This window comes from Triticum dicoccoides, chromosome 4B (genome assembly GCF_002162155.2).
Source record: "Triticum dicoccoides isolate Atlit2015 ecotype Zavitan chromosome 4B, WEW_v2.0, whole genome shotgun sequence".
Classification (NCBI taxonomy): Eukaryota; Viridiplantae; Streptophyta; class Magnoliopsida; order Poales; family Poaceae; genus Triticum; species Triticum dicoccoides.
The window spans coordinates 7,076,915-7,092,892 of record NC_041387.1 but is presented as its reverse complement, the minus strand read 5'-3'; the positions used below and the strand labels follow the sequence as shown (position 1 = coordinate 7,092,892).

The 15,978-nt window shown below is 46.8% G+C and overlaps 2 protein-coding genes across 4 annotated transcripts; both read right to left on the bottom strand.

Annotated features, from left to right (window-relative positions):
* Nucleotides 1–651: 651 nt before the first annotated feature.
* LOC119294523 (receptor-like protein EIX1) lies at nt 652–7,161 on the bottom strand. 3 transcript variants are annotated; one of them, XM_037572725.1, is made up of 2 exons: nt 4,063–7,009; nt 652–2,283 (listed from the first exon to the last, which is right to left on the bottom strand). In XM_037572725.1, exons 1-2 carry the CDS (start codon nt 5,536–5,538, stop codon nt 817–819), a joined length of 2,943 nt encoding a protein of 980 aa, XP_037428622.1. In that variant the 5' UTR covers nt 5,539–7,009; the 3' UTR covers nt 652–816. The 3 variants fall into 3 exon arrangements, 2 of the variants coding, with proteins under 2 accessions (XP_037428622.1, XP_037428621.1); XR_005143444.1 differs by lacking the exon at nt 4,063–7,009 and adding an exon at nt 7,022–7,159 and having other exon boundaries at nt 828–964; XM_037572724.1 differs by lacking the exon at nt 652–2,283 and adding an exon at nt 7,022–7,161 and having other exon boundaries at nt 2,441–6,774.
* A 4,658-nt stretch (nt 7,162–11,819) lies between these two features.
* On the bottom strand, nt 11,820–14,152 carry LOC119294522. The gene is made up of 2 exons (XM_037572723.1): nt 12,689–14,152; nt 11,820–12,157 (listed from the first exon to the last, which is right to left on the bottom strand). Exons 1-2 carry the CDS (start codon nt 13,947–13,949, stop codon nt 12,066–12,068), a joined length of 1,353 nt encoding a protein of 450 aa, XP_037428620.1. The 5' UTR covers nt 13,950–14,152; the 3' UTR covers nt 11,820–12,065.
* Nucleotides 14,153–15,978: the final 1,826 nt, after the last annotated feature.

The following is a 15,978-nucleotide window of genomic DNA, read 5'->3' as shown; positions in this document are numbered from 1 at the left end:
TTAGGGAGATGTGAGTGATCTTTGCGAGGAGTACTCCTCAATTAGTGATTTCGATGGCCGGTCAGTGGCGCCTTTTTTTTTTTTAGAAATGCCGGTCAGTGGCGCCTGAAGCTCAACATACTGCAGGGAACATACCCCTTGTTTTTCCGGGCTTTATTGCGGGCCTCTTCGGCCCAGCCACGGGGGCAACAAAAGCCAGTCAGCGCTCCCTGGGGGATCTCGCCGGAGTCCTTGTGCAGGCCGCCCCTCTCGTTGCGCAGGTAATCCTCCCGGCCGCCCATCTCGCTGCGCAGGTAATCATCCCGTGCTTCCTTCATTCTGACTGTTTAAAGGTGCTGCCAACTTCTGGATTGTTTCAAAATTAACTAAACCTCAACAAACAAAGTTGTTGATGTTGTAATGAGAATTTGTGTCTCCTTCCAAGCACTAGGGCGACTTTGCTACACGGGATTCTGAAAGCATATATAGGAAGGACAGGCACAGGCACAAGAATATGATATAGATGTGCATGTGCAAATCAGAGAATTTATTTAGAAGATATAAAAGCCAGAACTTTTGTAAACTTTATGTACATGTTTGGTTCACAGGAATACGAAGAACGCATATATCCTAATAAACAGAGTCAAACCAAAGCCAAAGACACTTGAGGAATTATACATGCTTCATGTGTATTATGAGTTATGAAATGAGTTTCAGGTGGATCGTACAATAATATCCAGCGGGGCAAGAGAGAGAATTCAGCTGGTTATTATTCTTACAAGAAAATAGTAGCATATGGGTACTTCAGACTATCCATTCATATTACAAGGCGCTTTATTACATAATAGCAGTGGAAGATTGTTCCAGCTCGTAGCAAGTGATGGAGTCCTGACTCCGTGTTGCCATGGAGGGGTCTCCTCCTGCTGGCATCATCCTGTTGATGCTAAGCTTCATCTCCACTGCAGTCCGCAGCTTGCCGAGCACCCTGTTGGTGAACCGAAAGTAAGCCTTCCTCGTGACCACGCTGCATATGAAGGTGGTGAACACAGTGGAGATTCCGAATGCAAACCCGAGCAGTGTAAATAGACATGTCAGCGTGTCGAATCTGAGATGATGTTTGTGGTGCCAGTGTTTGTTACTCTCGGGTACACAGATTCTGTCAAGTGGAGGCCCGCAGAGATTTTCATTTCCCCAGAAAGAGTAATTATCAAAAGTTGCGAGCTGATTTCTTGACGGTATCTTTCCTGAGAGATCATTGTAGGACAAATTCAGGAAGCCCAAAGAAGTTAGCGACGCAAAGCTGTCGGGAATTGGACCTGATAGATCATTCCATGAGAGATCGAGTGACTCTAAATCCACCAAATTCCCAAGTTCAGCAGGGATACTTCCTCCAATGTGGTTCCTTGACAGATTCAAGTTAATCAGTGAAGATAAAAATCCTATTTCGTTTGGAATCTCACCACTTAATAGGTTTGCTGAGAGGTCAATGCCCTTCATCACGTACATTTCTTCCTCATAAAGAAAATTATGACCTTTCGTCATTACCTCCAAGGTATCTGTGTATACGAAAAAGTAAGCACCCCCAAGACCATAAACCTTGTACTGAAGGAAAGGCGATGTTCTTCTGTCTTGGTCTTGATTGACCAGGTGCAAGGCTGTTAAATTTCCCCAAAAATGTGGTACAGGGCCAGATAGTTTGTTGTTCGAAAGATCCAAATAATGCAGAGCAGGAAGTTGGGACAGTTCTTCAGGTATTCCACCAGAAAACTGATTGGACCCCAACCTCACAAGTATCAGAGATTTTAGGCTGTCACCTATCCATTTTGGTATGTTTCCTGACAAATTATTTTCTGCAAGATCAAGGAACATCAACATTTGACATGACTGCAATGAGGTGGGCAATACTCCTGACAACCTGTTCTTGCTAAGATGCAGTGACATGAGGGAATTTAGAGAACCCATGGTAGATGGTATTTCTCCCCACAAGTTATTGCTTGAAAAGTCTACGGCATACAGCTCCGATTTCTTTTGCCAACAATTGGGAAGCTGTCCTGAAAGGTTGTTATCAGATAGGTCAATCAGTTCCAATGATATCATGTTGCAAAAATCTGTTGGGATTACTCCACTAATGTAATTTTTTGACAGTGATAGGTAATGCAATTCTTTGTCTCGAAAGCTATGTGGCAATGGTCCTGATAAGTTGTTGCAGGATAGGTCCAACACTCGGATGCTAAGCGGCAAATCTGGAATGTTACCTTGAAGCTTATTATTCCTCATGCTTAGAGTTGTTAGCATTGTCAATTGCTCCAAGCAGGGGCGGAGCCAGCGCCCAGCCACCCCGGGCACTTGCCCGGGCTCGTTGGCTGTGAGACATTGTACATGCATGATAAACAATAGGCAGATTTTACTGCTAGTCGTGGTTTACCTGGGCACCAGTGCATGCACGATTGATTCAAAAAGGGTCCACGTATGCACGAATGTGATAAACAATGGGTTAGCTTATTTTTAGGGGTAACAATGGGCTAGTTAAATTTTCGGAAAAACTAACGCCCACACGTGTTGGCGTTTGCAGATCGTCCACACGCCTCCATCACCATTCATTTTGCCACGTATGAATAGATGGCATCAGCAGAAATCTTTTTGGTTTTCGGCTCGTATCTCTCAAATCTGATCTTGTGCATACCAAAAATATTACTTAGATTTAATTCTGTTAGCCATAAGATATCTAATGCATAAGAGAAAAAGTCGCCAAACGCGACAAAATTTATTTATTTGTTAAACATGATAATTTGATTTCTTGAAGTAAAATGTGAGGCGACTTGCTTCGAAAAGCATGATAATATACATAGAGAATTTGCAGCTAAGATCTCTTCTGGTGAAATTATTACTATTTTATTTTATTGACAATCATAGTGGCAAATTTAAGTTAACACAAACTTAATGATGTTTTTATAATAATGAAACAGAATATTGTGTAAGTTATTTTTTCACACTTGTACTTTTTTTTAAAAACTTGGCTATATCAAGCATAATGTTCAACAGTCATAGGGTGCTAAGTTTGCTTCTTCTAGAATAATTACTTGAGAGGAACACGAGCAATCACAACCCTTGTCTGCACTTTAGCTGTCCGTTTGTACGTATTGTGAGACAGATTGGCGACAAACGGAGGCAGGCCTTGGTGCAGAGGAAGTGCTGGGTAGAGCAAATCCATTTTCAGCAACGGCTTACATCCTCGACAACTCGTCATCTCATCCTCTTTATGATGATCAGATAAGACTACTAACTGATTTGGAAATTGGTAGATTTAGGGCTTAAATTTTGAGGTCAGCCGATGGAAAATTGACCTCCGGTGATGATCACGGCCTCAAAAGTCTAGTCTTTGGTTTATGGATTTGTTTCAGATAGTTACATGTTAACTTCAATTTTGAAATTACTGAATTTCATAGATGGTAAAATTTGGTTAGTAGAGCAAGCACTCACACTTACCACAAGAATTTTCCCTCGTGATTTTCTTTAGCATATTATTGGTATGTTTTATCTGATCGTCTCTATTCTCTAAAGTTCTTTACTTTGAACACGCTCACAAGTCGCAACACGTACTTTATTTGCACTACAAATCCTTCTTTTTTATCTTGTAGCGTTTTCTAGGACGTTTGGAAGCTAATTTGGATGACTATAATTTTGAATTTTCTAGCGACATGATGGCCAAAGCAATATTCAAATCCAAGCTCTACATCTGGCTCACACCCGGAAACCGATAGTAGAAGGGTGGATGGGACCCCGAGACCTATGGGATTTGGTCCTATGCATGGCCTCATTCTAAGACTTATGTTGTCTAAGTCTCAACTTTATTCTGTTCGATGAAACTGAACATTAATATGTTATATAATAGTTTACTTAAAAATTACATTTGCACGACTACTAGGCTTATGTTTTGACTTCATATTTCACTGGCGGAGCTATGTTGAGGCCGAGGGGGCCTATGCCCCCCTCACCCTCCTTGGACCAAACTCAGATGTTTGGAGCTATTTTATACTTAGGCTCAAGTTTGCCCAGGCTTCACAAAATTTCTAGCTTCGCCACTGGCTCCAAGCTTGCAGGCAACATACCAGTTATGTTGTTTGTTGAGACATTTAAGCTAGTCATTGACAAAGAGAAGTTCCAGATCCAGTCAGGTAATGGACCCCTGATGCCTGCACTGCCTAGATCGGTCATCTCGATTATAGTTTGTGATTGCAGCCAAGTTGGAAACTCTGGTCCTACAAGGCAGTCATGCAGTCCGAGATTTATGAGCTGAAAAGGTGGCATCCAGCTTTGTTTGACTACAATCTCGAATGAATTTGATGCTAGATCTAAAGTATCCAATCTTAACAAATTGGCAAAGTGGAGTTCCGATAGTGTGCCTTTAAATCTGTTGAAGGATATATCCAAGTATGTCAGGCTTGATAGGTTACCAATACCATGTGGCACAACTCCAGACAGTGAGTTCGCACTGAGATCAAGGATTCTTAAGCCTGACATGACCTCAAGCCAACCAGATAGGTTTCTGGTTAAGTTATTACCAGCAAGTTCAAGGATCTGCAACTGCTTCATACAAGGAAATAGGCTCTTGGCTGCTTCTGCAATATCTCCTGACAAGATGTTCCCGGACAAACTGATTTGAACCAAGTTGCACAACCTACTAGCTGATGTTGGTATTGCTCCAGTCAACTTGTTGTCCCCAAGCCCTATGAACATAAGTGAAGTCAGTTTGCCAAGGTCATCAGGAATCATGCCCGAAAGCCCACAACTAGTCATGTCCAACTCTGAGAGGGCAGATAGCTTGTCAATCCAATTCGGCATGGAGGAATTCAGATCGTTATTCTTCAGATTAAGCAGCGTAAGGGAAGTGAAGTTGACTTGAGAAAGAGAAGTGAGGTCGGTGGCAGGAAGACTAGCATCATTCAGGCGAAGCACTTGGAGTGATGGTAGCATGTTCACTGCCTGCAGCCAATCCACAGAAGCGGCAAGATACAACCAACTGAGGTCGAGATACCTCAGGGATGTCAGCTTGGAAACCCAACGGAAGTTATTGACAGTGATCCCAGGACCTCCAAACGAACCCAGATCAAGATAGACGAGTCTCGACAAATTACCGAGTTGAGGAGGAGCTATTCCACCAAAACCGGCATGCGACAGATCAAGATACCTCAACATCTTGAAGGAGCCTATGAATTCCGGGATGGGCACCGCACCAAAGTCACCATGGCTCAGGTTGAGGTGCACCAATCTGGTCAAAGCAGCCAAAGATGGACTGATCTCGCCTTTGAGGGAGTAACCACCAAGGTCCAGCTTGACGACATGGCCGGTCTTCTTGCTGCAGCTCACACCGCCCCAGTTGCAGCAGTTTTCTCCTTGCCATGAGCGTAACCTCCCACCAGCATCAGTGATGCTGGCGTTGAAGGCAGCCAGTGCATCCCTCTCCACGCCGATGCACGCAGCTTTGCCCCTGGTGAAGTTGATCACGAGGCACCATAGGGCCAACCCCGTGAGCAATCTGAGCATGGTATGACCTCCCATGGCTGTGGAGTAAACTGTGAAGCTAAACTAAGCTGGCCAGGTAATACAGACCTCCCATGGCATCTCAAGCATCGTATATCCTCCCATTGTATTGCAGATCAAGATTTGTCTTCTCTCCTTGTCTGGTCTCCCTGCATGTCCTTATCTCAAGTCTGGTCTCGTATACCTGTCTTGTCTGCTTGCAGTTTGTGCTGACCAGCCAGCGGTCTCATCGTTTCAAATTAAAATAACTGGTTAGACTGATGGTGCTGAGGAGACCCACAATTCTCAAAATTCTACCACAAATCGCGAGGAAGAGTGCCGCCTCCAAGAATTATATGGAGTGGCTATACACCACTTTCCAGTACGCCCTTTGCCCAAATCGAACATCTGCTTCGTCGTCGCCCTCTGTTCAGCCTGTTCCTTCGCCACCTGCAAGCACACCCCCAAATTTGAAATATGATAAGCTTCCTTCCCCACCTTCTGTAAGTGGCCATTTCTGGAACAATGTAATGTGGCCATGGTTGTCATAATAAGAATTTTTCAGAAGTAGTGTGCAGCTTGGTTCGATCCAATCCCCTGTCTTCATCCTAATTTGGTTCTATAGTGTCACTGTGTCAGTGTGACTGTGCATGTACATGAAATTATCCAGACTGATCCCAGGAACTCTGAATGAGCCCAGATGAAGATAGCTGAGTCTGGACAAATTACCGAGTTGAGGAGGAGTTGTTCCGCCGTAACCGGCATGCGACAGATCAAGATACCTCAACATCTTGAAAGAGCCTATGAATTCTGGGATGGGCACGGCACGAAAATCCCCATGGCTTAGGTTGAGGTGCATCAATCTGGTCAAACCGGCCAAAGATGGACTGATCTTGCCTTTGAGGGAGTAACTACCAAGGTCCAGCTTGGCGACATGGCCGGTCTTCTTGCTGCAGCTCACACCGGCCTAGCTGCAGCAGTTTTATCCTTGCCATGAGCGTAACCTCCCACCAGGACCGTCAATGATGCTGGCGTTGAATGAAGCCAGCGCATTCCTCTCCACGACAATGCACGCAGCTGTGCCCCTGGTGTTGTTGATGATCACAAGGTAGCAAAGGGCCGGCATTATGAGCAATCCAAGCATTGTATGACCTCACATGGTAAATTAAGCTAGCTGGGGAACACGGAAGCATCTTATGACCTGACTTCACTGCTAGTCTGGTCTCCCTGCATGTCCTTATCTCAAGTCTAGGAGATAAGTCTAGTCTCCACCTTCTGCAAGTAGGCACAAATGGGATAATAACAAATCATGAGTAGTAAACTAGCTGGTAGTGTGCAGCTTGGTTCTATATATCCAATTCCCTCTCTTCGTCCTAATTTGGTCCTGTAATGTCACTGTGTCACTGTGTCTGTCTGTACAGGATATGAGTATACAGTACTACTTAAGCAATCTGCAATTAACAACGCTGCGGTAGTGGTAGAAGTATGAAGTTCAGGGTGTGAGGGGGAGGGAGATTCCAACCTCTGACTCGTCGGCGTCGGAGGCGTGTCTCTGTAGCTCCTCGACGGTCCGCTCCGCGCCGCATCCGCCTACCTCTCCCTCCGACGGCGCCTCCGACCCGCCCCCGCCACCGCCGGAGGCTGACGCGGCGAACCTGGCCGCGCACGGCCACGGTCGCAGGGAGACGCGGCAGCTGTGGTAGGGCCTCGGAGCCGAGCCGCAGAGGAGCAGGCGCGGGCGGCATTTCCGGCGATGCGGGGCCGCGGCGGCGACGACCAGCAGGAGACCGGCGGCCATCGCCGGAGGAGATGGAGGCAAAAAAAAGGAAGACTGGTGGGACTAGACGATGGGATATTTTCCCAGGGAAGAGAAAGAAAGGATGCGTGCTGTCGATATTTCAATTTGAAGACTGGACATGATAAACAGTAAAATCTAAAAAAATTGTCAAAATTCGAAAAAATCTGAAACTATTTGTGGGCAAATGACATCCAAGAAGTTCGTGGCAAAAAAAAAAGGCAAAATCGGCTATGAACAGTGTATTTTTTTCAAACTTTCACACAGGTTCGAAATTTGTCTTTTTTCCACGAGCTCCTCGAATGTGTCCGAACTCCACCATAGTTTACACGGGCGTCACGCATTCGTCAATTTTTTTTTCAGATTTTCTTGGATTTTTTTTTCTATTTTAATTTTTTTTTACTATCCAAGCCCGGGAGCATCTGCACCTATTTTTCTGGGACATATATCGCCGATTTTCTAATGGAACAATCAGTCTATAGTTTCCGTTGCAAGGGACCATGAAATCTTTATCATAATTGGTTCACTTCTACTCCCTCCGTTCAGAATTACTTGTCACAAGAATGGATGTATCTACAACTAAAATACATCTAGATACATTCATTTCTTAGACGAGTAATTCCGAACGGAGGAAGTATCTTTTTAGAAAAAAGCCAGGTTAAACTATCACATTTCTGCAATGTACTATTCTCTTGAGAGCCTCAAATTTTATTGTTTTTTTAGGGGAAGACTTAAGCTTTATTAAAAGTTCGTAGCTCCATCTGCTGTAATCTCCGAGCTTATACACTCTGGAGGTACATGAAGCCAGGTCTTACAAAGAAAATTCTTACAACCTTCCCTTGCTAAGATATGTACGACTTTATTCGCAGACCGACGCACCCAAGCAATTCTAAAGCCACTAAACGTAGAGAGTAGCGTCTTCAACTTTTCTACTATTTGCCCATTGCCAGATAGATCCTTCTGCTCACTCGAGATCTTCCGAACGGCAACCTGTGAGTCTGTCTCAAGGATCAACCTCTGGATGTTTAGTTCTGGGGCAAGGATAACAGCTCGTCGGCACGCTAGTAATTCCACCGTCTCCGCATCAGCAGCAAGAGGAAAAAAATGGCACGCTCCCGCAATGAACTCACCATGGTTGTTCCTGAGAACAGCTCCTCCTCCTCCTTATCCTTGGTGTTTGGCCAGCGCCCCATCAGAATTCGCTTTAACCCAACCATCGTCAGGTTTGCTCCACTTGTCCTGTCCCCTTACCACTGACTGTTTGATCACCGTGTCCTTGCTCGACCTCCACTCTTCCGTCAGGTACAATACTCGTTGAAGTACCAACTTTGGATCTTCCATCTGGTTGGTGTCCCTTGCCTTATTACGTGCTAACCAAAGCTCGTACCAGCTCCTCAAGACCAGATCCCTTTCTTCATTCCCCGTCCTGCTCAACCGGTCCAACACCCATGCTCTCATTCCGCTGTAGGCCGCAATCCCTTCAGGCAGTCCCGCTAAGGGGGCGGCCACCGTGTCACCAAGCGGCTTCCAGTAATGGCGTGAGTGGGGACAGCGCCAGAATCTATGGATGATGGTCTCCTCCCTGCCACACGCGGCACGGAAGATTCCAGGCTTGATTTTCCGTCGGTGAAGCTCCATACCAACCGCCAGACCATTAGATAGCATGTGCCATGCATGTATTTTTATCTTATTCTGCAAGTCTGCACTCCACAACTCATTCCAACTCTTATGATCAGCCACAGATGAGGATCCTGAAGCCTGCTCCCTTTTGGTTGCCTTGAGCGACATACCAAGATGATATGCTGAGCGGACTGTAAAATGCCCACTCTTTGTGAAGTTCCAAGCCTTGTAGTCCCTTTTTCCCTGACCGCCTATGACAATAATTTTGATATCTGCTACGCCCCCTTTAGAGAAAACCCGGTTCAGTTTGTCGACATCCCACTCAGAAGACTGGACCTTTAGGAAATCTGCCACCTTGGTTAAATTTGGGACAAACACAGCACCCAGTGGTGTCATGCTCCCTGCCCCTGGGGATCCAATTGCTATTATGTACATTGATTGTAGAGCCGTCTCCCACTCTCCACACCAACCCTTGTGCTAACAGATCCCTCCCATGCATTAGACTTCTCCATGTGAAAGAGCAACCTTGTGGACAAGGGGCTGACATTATATCCATTTCCTGAAAATATCTAGCTTTTAACACCCCTGCGCATAATGAATTTGGCACCATAATGATCCGCCACACCTGCTTTGCTAGAAGAGCTTGGTTGAAAATCTCAAAATTTCTGAACCCCATTCCACCTTTCCTTTTTCTCGTGCACATTTTATCCCACGCCACCTAGTGGACTTTGCGTTCCCCATCGACTGCTCCCCACCAGAATTTCGAAGAGATAAATTTCAGGTTCCATCACATTTTCTTGGAGAGCTGGAGGCAGCTCATTGGGTATGTCGGTGTTGCTTGCAGCCCCGACTTCACCAACACTTCCCTCGCAGCCTTTGACAAACCTTGTCCTTTCCACCCGGCAACTTTTGCTTTTGATGATTCTTTCACGTGCTTAAAAGACCCATCCTTAGATCAACGTTCACTAAGGGCCTCTGATTCAACCCCAATGCGTTTTTCAGCTCACATTTGCTTTCCTCCCTACACCCTTTGCCAAAAAAGATAGACGATTTTTGCATACCTTCTGACTGGACGCCTCTTCATATACATGAATAATGGATCTAAGCCTCATCATATTAGAGTGAGAGGCTTATAGAAACACTATGCTATCATCGGCAAAGAGAAGATGTGTGATACTCGGTCCCGTCCTGCCAAAAGATACCCGCTGAATCTCCTTCTCCTGTTGCGCTTGCTTGAGTAGCGCTGAGAAGCCTTCTACACAGAAGAGAAAGAGATACAGAGACAACGGGTCCCCCTGTCGAAGCCCCCTCTAGGGAGAAAGCCTTCTGATAAATCACCATTCAGTTTCATAGAGAATCTTGCAGAGGTGACACATCTCATCACCATGGCCGTCTGATAATCCACAAGTGTAGGCTTGGCCCCTCGCGAGGGTCTTGTGATGTTGGTGTTGAAGCTGGGCCGTACCTGGCCATCGATGAAGCCACGTGGTGGGCTCCAGGCAGGCAGGGCTGGATACCCCCATATCCAGGACACCGACATAATCCCCTCCCTCGCTCCCTCCGATACTGCACCAGTTGTAGATAATTCAAACTAGGAGCTCAAATGGATTCGAATAGCAGATCCAGCGCAGCCGAAAACTTCAAGCCGGCGCACCCGCCGCACGCACGCACGCATACACCAGAGAGAGTGTAAGAACCAATTTCCTCAGAGATCGAAGAACAACCAAATTCTACTCGGATAAGTGGAATTTCATGGACAAACTAGGTACAAGGAGGGAATTCGGGAGTTCAGATACTCGGCTTTTTGTACAGAGATAGGGTTCTACCTAATCCTATGAATTTATCGAATACAAGACTTGCCCGATCCAGCCTCGGAGCTCAGCTTATATCTATGATCCAGCTCACCGCTGTAAAACATAAACATCACTTAATGGTTACAAAGCAGTGACTGAGCTTAACGAAAGGGTGAAACGGTGAGGAACCCATCCGAGCCGTTGAGCCGATCTGAAATGGTAACTTCTCATCTAGGTCGTTGCTTGTCTAAATCCATCTTGCTTCTTTTTCCTCCCCTTCAGTAGTTGCGTGGTTCAGGTCCTGACAATGCCGCCGCCATGACGACCGCCTTGTCCTCGAGGCAAAACAGTTTATGACCAGGAAATGTTCTGTTGAGGCTCTCCCAATGCACTAGGCACCGCCCCACTGGATTTATACAAAACTTTTCTAATTATATACGAATTATTTTTTTAACATAAATATTTTATTAATTTGCTAGTCTTTTGACATCTATATTTTCAAATATAATTTATGTTACATTAAATGTGTATTTGGAAAGAACATTTATGTTCATTTTTTAACGATCAATGAGAACACTTTTGGCTGCAATGAATCTCTGCTAGATCTATGCAAATTAACAATGAAAAAAAATAATCTTCTTCATGATTGATGCCTATCAGTAGATGTACTATTGTGTATTTTATGCATTTGAAACTAGTATCTTTTATATCTTTCTCAAAGCTCTAGAGAATATGTGTCTACAAAATATCTTGATATAGATCCCTGATAATATGATTGTTCATATCAGATGGAATAATAGAACCATTAATTGTCACTATCCCATTAAGCCGATTCTTATTTATCCACCAAGACGAAAGCTGAGAAGTTGATTGGAGCCCTTGTTTGGACAAAGTTTGCCGATGGCGAGGCAAGATGGTGGAGGATATTGCCTGCGACCCCAGTCTAGATCTCATTGCAGGAACATCAGAATGGTGTTGTCCCTTCTTGGCAGATCCTACTAACATAAAAACAATGATGATTGTTATCGATGTTAAAACCGGCAGACCTCGGGGTAGGGGGTACCGAACTGTGAATCTCGGGTCAATGGTAACAGAGACATGGGAGACAATGTTTATCCAGGTTCGGGCTCTCTTGATGGAAATAAAACCCTATGTCCTGCTCTTATTTATATTAATGAAGTCCTGTGCCTCTGCCTTGTGAGTAGTAGTTTGGGACGTACAAGTAGGAGATGAGCGGCGGGCCACAACACAGAAGGTGACCTAGAAACATGATAATTCGATACTATTTTCAGGTCATACAGCTTCCATACAACATCATGCCATATGAATTACCATATATAGTCAGCTTCCATGCAACATCACGCCACCATGGCGTCAACATCTCCAGTATGCTTCTTGCTAGGTGATTTCAGCAACGGCACCCCTGGTCGTTTAGGTATTTGCTGTGTACCTGGCATGTCAAATTCCACATGTCTTCAATAATAGTTTGGGAAAGAAGAACTGGTCCACAAACAACCAGCGCTAATACAACAATTGTCCTATATTTCCATGCGAAATGACAACTGAGAAAAGATCAAACTAGATAAGCATGCAACGCTCGCCCTATATCTTAAATTATATGTCACGGCAGAAGTGTGAATTGTTCTGGTGAGAATTTCACCGTTAGCATCCCCAAATAGCTCGCGTTTGACTTGGAGCTGGATGTATATCATCTCACATCTCAGTGCTATATATCAACATAATGTGTTCAAAACCTCCCTATGTTCCCCCCCAAACAAGTCTTGAGATGAATATAGCATCATGACCTAGCATATCTTACAATGGATTATCCACCCTGAACCCCCCAATATCGATGTGTGTGAAATGACGATTCCGTCACCAACTCCATCAGGAAGAACATGGATTAATCTGGTAGTTTAGCATGTATCGTTGGAAGTAACAGAGAGCAAGGCAGGGGTGAAAATAAAGTAGAGTCAGTTACCTGGAGCAGTTTGGAGATATGCCGAGATGCTACTTGCGTCGAAGCCCCAGGCTAAACCAAGAGTCCTCTCGGCGCGAAACTCGGCCGCTTGCGTGATAGTCTTGGTCTGCATGTCAACAGCAAGCACCCAAGCTGTGTGTTCGCTTTGGCGGTAGTCAATCTTGGCGAGGAAGTGAAAAATGGCATCATTCTGCAGGCTGAGGGTGGGCAGGCCAACGTGGAGAGTCGACAAGGTTGGGAGGGTAGCCGCTGTGGTACCAGAATCAACCTTTATATGGGTGGAATCGAGGTTGCCTTCGGTGTGCCAGTCCTCGGGCCAGGACCGATTTGCCTTCTGGATGCTCCATGCCACGACCTCCCAACGATGGGAGGGGGGCGTAGAGGAGCTTCTGTCGGGGTGAGGCAGCATCTCGACATACTTGATGGTGTTGCCAAGGACCGCAATGTTGCGATGAGACCTTGGATTGCCAGCGCCCACGTTGGGGCGGGGCCTGAGGGGCGGTGGCAGATTCAGGCAGCTGAGCGTGGGGCGTCCGGCGAGCACGTCGCAGAAGATGATGTTGCGCCAGAGGTCCACCCAGGCCACGGTGCCCTTGGGTCCTCCAATGGTGAATGTCTTGGTTGTAGAGTGTTTTTGTGGAGATGAATCTATCACCACCGGCTTCTTGCTCCAGGTCTTGGTAGCAGAGTGATAGATGCAGAGCTGAGGAGATTTTTTACCCCAGAATAAGTGAGCTTGTGCGGCAACGACGAAGTGACCGAACTCTGCCTGTCCATGGGGGCGTAGGTTGCCGGTGCCGGTGCCTTTGTTGGGCTCGCGCATGATGGCGAGCGAGAAGCCGTTGATTTCGTGTTGTGGGCCAGGGTGCGGGAGGTGGTAAAGTTGGCAGTAGCAGGCGTCGTAGACGAAGTATTGGCGATTTCGGAGAAGCTGGGCATCGGTTGGACGCTTACCGGGGACGACGCATAGGAGGACGAGGCCGCCGTCGGTCTCGGTGGCCACGATGAAGGGCGATACGGCGAACTCGGTGTGGTCCATGTGGGTGGCGTGGACGCAGAAGTAGGAGACGAGCGGCGGGGCGACGGCGCAGAAGGTGACCTGGAGTTGGCCCTTGAGCTTGGGGGCCTTCATATCGCAGAAGGCGGTGGTGGCGTTCTTGCGGTCGGCGAAGTAGGCCTTTGGATCGATGAGGACAAAGGGCGGCCGCTCGCCGCCGTCGTCGGGGCAGCCGTAGTCGGGAGGTGTCGGCTTGCCGGCCATCGATCCACCCAGTCTGCAAGGTCGCCGTGAATCGATCCCAAATCGATTGCCTTGTTCAAGCTGGATATATGGATCACAAGATCGTTGCTTCGTGTCGGCGGGTGTGTGGATGGATTTATGGGGCGCGATGGACCCAGGTTGGGTGGGGAGATGGATTCGAGATGAAACCGAATTGCAGTGGGAGTCGGAGTAAAAAGGAGCCTACCCAAGTGCTGCCCAGCCCAGCCCAGCCCAGCCCAGCCCGGGTCGGAGTGAAATTAAACATGCATGCATGTTGCCATGTACTACTCCACTCCGTACCGCGTACCGTCCTTGGTGGTTTTTGGTGCGGTGCGGATGCCAACATGAATTGAAGACTAATGTTGTGTGTGCATGCGTTGAAGCAAAGATGAATGTTGAAGCAAGCCTTCCATCAATATCAATATTAAGTAAACGTTCCGGACGGAACTTATTTGGAACGGAGGGAGTATCACTCAGTCGCTCCGTCGTAATGCGAGCTGGGCCATGCATGCAACCTGCAAGTTTGCTACTCCCTCTCTCTGTAGTGTAAAAATAAATATAAAAGTGTTTATATCATTATTTTAGTTCAAGCCAATGCTACCAAACCCACCAAACCACCGCCGCCCCCGAGTGGTCGGGGTAGCAGTGGGAGTAGTCGGAGTATAAGGGGATCAAGCCAGCCTACCCAACCGACGTAGGTTGTAGGCTCCGTACGTTGCAGCCGCCGGCCTTAGCGGCTCCGCCGTGCCCGCAGCCGCAGGGCGTGCCAAAACGGTTGAGGACAGATCAAGTGACCGATTATGTGAAACGCAAGGCGAATGACCATAAGGGAGACAATCCTTCGAAGATAATCCTTATCGTCTTAATCGGCATTGTGGGCGGACGACCATGATGCAAGTAACGATTGGTGAAGTGCACCGAGGAGGGGGGCATATGCCCCCTCTCCATACAACTGATAGTCCCGCCGTGACTGTGCATCGCACCGGAACATGATCTTTAACCGCCCTTCCTTATCGAGCACGTACTCAAAGAAGAAGTCTGAGTCCTTTTGCTTTCTGCTCCTCACAATGCCGATTTCCGTGTTAGCATCACCCTTTGCAATCAATTTCATTTTATCTCTGCAACACAAGTTGTAGACGTCTCGCCACACAAGGTCACACTTATCATACGAGCCATGCCTGCTGATGAAGTTATCATACGAGCCGCCCGCCGTCGCTTCTTCTCCGCGTCCTGCTTCCGCGGCCGCGAGACGAAGTCGGCGAGACGAAGTGGTGGCCTGAACGTTCGCATCGGGTTGTGGGCAAGACGAAGCCGGCGCCGGCGGCGGCTTCCATCGGGTCGGGCTGGCGTGGACAGGTGGTGCGCTTACACGAAACTCGAGCCGTCCGTTTGGCTCCTCCGAGGTAGATCTCGGCCCTTGGGAGAGCTCTTTTTTAGAGGTTCATTTGTGTTTTGTGGCTGGTACACCCATGACCAAAATTGTAATTCCTGCAACATTTTAGCTAATCAAAAAATAAAAGCCGGGCAAGCTTTTTTTTTAAACTTTTACTAGAGAATCTACAGTCGGCGCCTCAAACCCCCTCAAACATCCGCACGGACTGCCCAGTCAATGACCGGTCAAAAAAAATGTGACCCAAACGGGCTCCAGAGCGATGACGTGCGCTCACTTCTTGTCTTTCCTCCATATTAGGTTCTCTCATTTGTGCTGGATCACCATAGAAGAAGTTGGATACTGAAATCCATGGCTTCACCACCAGGCACGCCTAAACGGGTAAACATTCAGACTGCCACAGATATACTCGGCAATATAGATAGAGCAACGACCATTCTGAAAAAAATCAACCTTTGAGAATGGAACGCACGTACAGCTCTAGCTTGTTTTTTCGTTTGAGAGAGGGGAACGTATATTTGTAGTTTTGTAAGCATACGTACATACAGCTGTAGCTGAGATCTCAAGCATACGTGTACGTACATATAGCTGCAGTGTCGTATCTCCTATCCTATGCCGCATCTGCAGCACAGGTATTAC

What these genes read in the sequence shown, in the direction of transcription:
- LOC119294523 (XM_037572725.1), bottom strand. Translation starts at nt 5,538, where the DNA reads ATGGGAGGTCATACCATGCTCAGATTGCTCACGGGGTTGGCCCTATGG. An exon ending in TGCCTGCAAGCTTGGAGCCA is followed by an intron (nt 2,284 to 4,062) that starts GTGGCGAAGCTA and finishes CCCTGCTTGGAG; the next exon opens with CAATTGACAATGCTAACAAC.
- LOC119294522 (XM_037572723.1), bottom strand. Translation starts at nt 13,949, where the DNA reads ATGGCCGGCAAGCCGACACCTCCCGACTACGGCTGCCCCGACGACGGC. An exon ending in ATATCTCCAAACTGCTCCAG is followed by an intron (nt 12,158 to 12,688) that starts GTAACTGACTCT and finishes TTGACATGCCAG; the next exon opens with GTACACAGCAAATACCTAAA.